The sequence below is a fragment of the Apis dorsata genome, unplaced genomic scaffold, assembly GCF_000469605.1.
Source record: "Apis dorsata unplaced genomic scaffold, Apis dorsata 1.3 scaffold_734, whole genome shotgun sequence".
In the NCBI taxonomy this organism is placed as follows: Eukaryota; Metazoa; Arthropoda; class Insecta; order Hymenoptera; family Apidae; genus Apis; species Apis dorsata.
This window is the reverse complement of record NW_006263897.1, coordinates 2,316-8,906: the sequence shown is the minus strand read 5'-3', so window position 1 is coordinate 8,906 and position 6,591 is coordinate 2,316. Positions and strand designations below refer to the sequence as shown.

At 27.4% G+C, this 6,591-nt stretch overlaps 1 protein-coding gene across 1 annotated transcript in view; it reads left to right on the top strand.

Annotated features, from left to right (window-relative positions):
* Positions 1 to 6,311, top strand: part of LOC102671236 — a 9,349-nt gene extending 3,038 nt beyond the window's left edge. The window contains exons 3-14 of the mRNA XM_006622586.2: positions 1 to 6; positions 346 to 627; positions 978 to 1,292; positions 1,372 to 1,529; positions 1,613 to 1,784; positions 1,874 to 2,185; positions 2,285 to 2,433; positions 2,504 to 3,392; positions 4,278 to 4,424; positions 4,505 to 4,595; positions 4,676 to 4,745; positions 4,855 to 6,311. Coding sequence (XP_006622649.1) covers positions 1 to 6; positions 346 to 627; positions 978 to 1,292; positions 1,372 to 1,529; positions 1,613 to 1,784; positions 1,874 to 2,185; positions 2,285 to 2,433; positions 2,504 to 3,392; positions 4,278 to 4,424; positions 4,505 to 4,595; positions 4,676 to 4,745; positions 4,855 to 6,273 — 4,010 coding nt within the window. The 3' untranslated portion in view covers positions 6,274 to 6,311. The remainder of the gene's footprint in view (positions 7 to 345; positions 628 to 977; positions 1,293 to 1,371; positions 1,530 to 1,612; positions 1,785 to 1,873; positions 2,186 to 2,284; positions 2,434 to 2,503; positions 3,393 to 4,277; positions 4,425 to 4,504; positions 4,596 to 4,675; positions 4,746 to 4,854) is intronic.
* The last annotated feature ends 280 nt before the right edge of the window (positions 6,312 to 6,591 follow it).

Sequence of the window (6,591 nt, the reverse complement as noted above, 5' to 3'; positions counted from 1 at the left end):
CTGGAAGTAAGTAAAAAAAAATAATTTTAAATTTTTTACTTAAAAATACATNATATATATATATATTTATAAATTTAAATTTTTCATTTTTTTGAATTTTTCATTTGTAACTTTTTACTACAGTTGAATCTATATATAATACTAGTATCTTTCTTCTTTTGGAATTCTAATATTGGTGCTAAATGTATATCTATATTTAATATACTAAATATACAGTATAAGTTAAAATTTAAAGTAAAATCATTGTATATTTTATTAGATATTTGATGTAAAATATGAATTGTAAAATAATTTGTAATGAACATTTTTAATTTAAATTTATAAATAATATATTATCTTATTAAGGAACTTGGCCACAAGGTGATATTGTTCTTGAATATGGTCAACCTTTGAGAATACTTTGTATACTGGATGAATTTTCTGGAAAAAATGCTTCAGATCTTGTTTTCTTTCGTAACCAAAAAGAAATGGAACCACAATTTATTAAGATTATAAATGAAACTACAATATCATTGGATGTTGAAAAACCTCCACCTGCAGAAGATATGTATTACTGTAGATTAAGATTACAAAATAATCGCAGTAAGCAACTAGAAGCAGTTTGTTTGAATAAAGTTGTGGTTGGTTGTAAGTATTTTTTTTTTAATTCTAAAGATTAATTATTTTTATAAATAAAAAAAATTATAATTAATATAGTACATAGCTTCTTATTAAGATAGATCATTAATATAAACTTATCAGAATAGGCTAAAAGTATTTCATGAATACAAAAGTAAGCATTCAATGTCTGCTTTCATAAGGATTATATCATTTAATGTGTTTTGTATCTTGGAATTCATATTTGACTGTCATTTAAGATAAGATTATAAATACAAAAAACTTTTATACAAAAGAGTTATTTATATATATTCTTAGTATAGTATTTTTTAGAATTTGAAAAAGAAATATATAATAATTTATTTACTAATTATTAATAGTTAAACCTCAAGAACCACAAAACTTTAGTTGTGTATCTTATAATTGGGAAAATATGATATGCTCATGGGAACCTGTCCAAAATTATGTTACAACAACACATACACTTGTATTTAAATTACCGGGAAGAGCAGGAGGTAGAAAATTATATCCATGTCCAAAACAAGAAAAAGATGAAAAACGAAATATGTGTTTGTGGGATACATCTACTAATCCAATTTATCGACAACCATATGAATATTATACATTTATATTGAATGTAAATAATGTTCTTGGAAACAGCAGTTTTACATATAAATTTCATCATTTTGCTCATGGTTTGTATTTTTTTTATTTAATTTTGATTAATAATAAATAATTTTATTATAATTTACAACATTATTTAAATTTTTTTAGTTATTCCTGCAAAACCAGCTAATCTATCAGTTATTAATAAAACATCTGATAGTGCATTATTGCACTGGAGTGTGCCTTATCCAATGCAAAATTTTCCACCTGGATTATATCATAGAATCATGTATCAAAATCAATGGGATCATCAAAAAGTTTGGCAGGTAAATTTAAAAATCTTTATTTGTATTACAATACAATATGTTTGAAAATATGATATATTCCCCACTAATAATGAATATATTAGGTAATCAATATTACGAATGATATTCACTTGGATAGAAGAAATTATAATCTTACTGGATTGGAATATGCAAACACTGCATATGATGTACGAGTTTTCATGAAAAGTGCTGTCGCGACTGGAGAAGACAAATGGAGTAACTTTAGTGACGTTACTTTTAGGACACCACCAAGATGTAAGTTGTGTTTCTTGTAATTTTAATTTTAGGTATTGTTAGGTATTTCTCGAAATATTTTTTATATTCTTATATATTTGATATTTTAGTACCTGGCCGTCCTCCAAAAACCGATATTGGAAGCTTTGAAATAGCAGAGAACAGTGCTAGTAGGGACGTATATTTGTACTGGCAAGCTATACCACAGTATTTAGAAAATGGTGATTCTTTCAAGTATGAAATTGTTCATGTAGAAGAAAATGGAAGAAAATTATCACTTGTGCCGAATGAAACTACGAGAACATATGCTAAATTTAAAGGAATTAAAATACATTCTAATTATAGATTCGAAATTGTTACAACAAACATTGTTGGAGCGAATAAAAAACGTGCTAAAATTTTTGTACCTAGTCAATACGAAAGTAAGATTATTAAAAAAAAGAAAAAATAAAGATTTATAATATATAATTCATGTATTGTAAATCACATTGTAAATGAATAATAATGTGTTTATATTACAGTACCACAAGAACCTGTAGCATTTACAAAAATTGCATTTGATGGAGGTCTATATGAATTATCATGGAAACCACCTAATATGAATAGAGAAATCGTAAATTATACAATTTTTTGGTGTGATAATGAACGCGATCGTCCTTATCAGTGTAATGTATGTATTTGTTGACAATTTCATTAATAAAAAAAAAAGGAAAATAGAATACTAGAATTGATGATTACAGGGTTATCTAGATTGGGTACATGTATCAAAAAATACAACAATTTATAATATGACAGTACCAGACCCCGATAAAGTATATCAATTTGCAATTTCTGCAAATACGAATAAAGGTAGCAGCGGTATGGTATGGGCATCATGTACTGTAATACATAACAAAGTTGTTGGAAAGATGAAGTCTGTATGGATAAATCGAATTGGTTCGGATTTTATTGAAGTTGGTTGGAAATTAGATTGTTCGGATCGCATTGGAATAGTAGAAGGATTTAATATTTATTATTGCCCTATTGTTTCGCCATATAATCTGAATTGTAAAGGTCCAAAACTTAATACAACGATAAAAGCCGATCCTCATACCATTCATGGCATCGTGAACAATTTAAAACCATATACAACATATATGTTAGCTGTTGCTGTTCTAACTAAAAGTGGAGAAGGATTGCATAGTGATCCTTTATATAATACAACACTTGAAGCTGCACCAACAACTCCACCACAGGATGTAAGAATTATTAATGTAACAAATACGACAATGTACATTACTTGGAAACCACCAGAAGCAATGAATGGTGTATTGCGTTATTATGAGGTTTATTATAACGATCATATGCAAAAAGTTGAAGAAGCAAATCATATTGAATTAAAAGGCCTATTAGCACATACGAATTATAGTATTAGCATAGCAGCATGTACTGTGTCTTGTAGTATAAAATCGCCTACAATTTCCAAGATTACGAAAATCGGAATACCGGGAATAGTGAATATACGTAACGTACGCTTTATGAATTCAAGCCAAGTGATTGTTACTTGGAATAAACCCGAATATTCTGCTGGATATTTGAATTATTATGAAATATTAAGTGACGGTGAAATACAAAATAGTACTAGAACAGGTAATATTTTAACAAATATTCAGAAATTAGTAAATAAATTAAAATATTTTTTTTAATGCACTATATAATTTTTTATTCATTTTTTCAATCATATGGAACAAAAAAATTTATTTACGAAAATTTATCGTTATCGAATGTATAACAAATAATAACAACAGTAACAATAATAATTTTGAAAATATTTTATAAAATTAATAATATTTTATAATTATTTTTAAAAGGTATTCTTAAATAAAAATATATATAAATAAGTATATTTTTTAGTAATAAGTATATTTAGAATAATAAATATAAATATAAGATATATTAAATAAATATATTTTTTTCTTATTACAGAGAACATTAAAACAAATTCAAAAATATAGTATTTTTATTTATATTATAATAAATTTTTTTTTATTTATATTATAATATATTTATAGTAATAAAAATAATACTATTTTGATTTACATTTTGATTTATTTTAAATGGTGTAAACATGATTTGAATTAGCTTAAATTAAATTACTTATGAATAATTCAATAGAACTTTATTTAAAAAGGATTATTTTTGTTTTGAAAAATTACATTTATTATATGTTTATATATAAATTATATAGGAATTTTTCTTGCATTTATGAAAAATTGATACAATTCTTTTATAATAAAAATACATTTCTGCAGAAGATTGTTTTATAATTGTTATACTATATACTATATATAAATTTATGAGAAAACTAACAAAATATTTAAAAAATGCAATTTTTTAAATATTTATTATCACTATTTGTTATACATTCTTCTTTTTGCTATATGACCATAAATAATTGAAATGTTATATAAAAAGAATTTTTTCATTCATTTTTTAATATTAATAAAATTATTTTATCATTAATAAATATTTCAGAGGCTCAGATACCTATTTCTGATTGTAAAACTCTAGGACAAGAAAGATTATATCAGTTTCGTGTAAGAGCTGTTAATATTGCATCAGATAATACACATTTAAAAGGTCCCTGGTCTGAACCTGGTGAAGGAAACTGTTATAGTGATGGTAAATATAAAATCAATTTTTTCTTTCTTTGGATAATTTTTTAATTAAAATAGTTATGTAATAATTATATTATATTATAGGGCCATCATTCAGTGTATGGGTTATAATATGGGTAATAGGAGGTATTAGTATTGTAGCATTTCTTCTTTGTCTTGCACATGTATCAAAAAGGTATGAATAATTCTTCATTAAATACTGAATATTTTGTAAAATAAATTTTCTTATTTACATATATTTTTTGTCTGTTATAGAATGTGGTTGAAATGTAAAGCTATGCAAGATGTCGAAGTTAAATTACCACCAGGATTAGCACCAAATATGGTACTGTGTATAAAAATAAATTGATTATCTCATCATATGCACATTAAAAGATTTATATTTATTATTTATATTTTGAAATATTTAAACATTTTAAATATTTTTATTATAGAAACTTCTTCAAAAAGTGGGTGAACAACATATACGACAATCTTCTGCTGATTCAAGTGGTTGCTCAAGCGGACAAGAATCTGTTACCTCTTCGCTAACATCAGACTCTCAAGTTTCAAGTGATAGTGGTACAGAGATAGATCCGATGCCGGTATCGCCCAATAAATTACTCGAAACTCTACCAGCTTGGGAATCTTCGAGTCTTCGCCAGAGAAATGTTGGAATTACTAAACCATTTACGGAAACAGCACGGTGGGAATCATACGTGAAAGTTACAAAATCTGGAGAGCCTATCATTGGAGACACATTATCTTTGGCACGATCTACACCTAATTTAACTGATAGTACAGGTTACACAACTTCACAACATACTTGGTCTTCGACTGGTTACATTAGTATGCCATCATCAGAAGAATTATCTAGTAATCCAAGCCCTGTTCCTAAAGAAACTTCAACTGCAGGTGGCTATAGCATTATAGGAACAGTTCCTAAGTCTATAAAATCGAAGTCAGAAGATGATAGTGATTTAACTGAATCCACTGCAGATACATTAATATCTACCAAGCCAGAATCTAAATCTACAAATCCATACATTACTTTGGCATCTTTAGAACAGAAACAAAAAGATAAAAAAAATATTGATACTTTACACGATCTAGATGAATTAACGTTTATTGAATCAAACAAATCAAAATTAGAATCTTTGACTTCGTTTTCACCTTCTGACAAAGCTTCTAAACCATATGTGCAAACAGGTTTAATTGATCCATTGAAGAAGCCATTTTCCCTAAGCAACATTGATGGTACAAGAAGCACAACAATGTCTACACCATTCGCAGCTACATCTTTAACTGACTCGTGCAATAAACCATTTGTTTCCTCTTTTGTAAGTCCAACTACTACTTTAGCATCTACGCTCGATACATCATCGAAACCTTATGTTTCCGTATCATCGATTTCTGAAGTTTCAAAGAAACCAAATCTTCAAACAGTTACTTTAGAGTCTTCACAGAAGACCACTGTGCCTCAAACTTCAACAACTGATGGTTCTCAACCATATGTTCGTGCAAGTTCTGTATTTCAAATGCTACAACAAAGAGGAAAATCAGATACTCCTATTTCAGAAGTGATAGATGAAACAGAAGAAGATGTTACAACTGTATATCCTCTGTGTTGGCAAACAAGTGGTACAAAGCCTAGCTCGAAGTTAGACGCAGATAAATCAATTATTACGACTAAACAGAGTACTGGATATGTTACCATAGCAGAGAATCCAAAGCTAGATCAACATAGAACGTCGACGTTGTCATCATCGTATGTGCAACATGAAAGGTTTGAGAAGCCACTGCCACAAAGTACTACTGGACAGTCAGATGAACAATACAGTAAAGTGACTGTTGTGCCAAGTACTATTCAATAAAAAGGAAAAGGTGCAAATATATCAATTGTGGCAGTGTAGCTTGTGTATTTTATTACTTTGTGTAAACTTTTTTCAATGTAGGAACATTTTTCAATGAACAATGATGGTGCAATACGATTTCACGTTTGTAGGTGCTTTCAAAAGGTAATGGAACTTAAATCCTACATTGGTTTTTACAGATATAGTATTTAGGTTGAAGGCCTGATAAATACTAAATTGGAACACAAAACGTGCATCCTAAAAGATATATCGCGATATTTTGTCAACATGTATCGATATGTTTAAAATTTTAGTATTTTCTAGGATTCTTCACAAGAC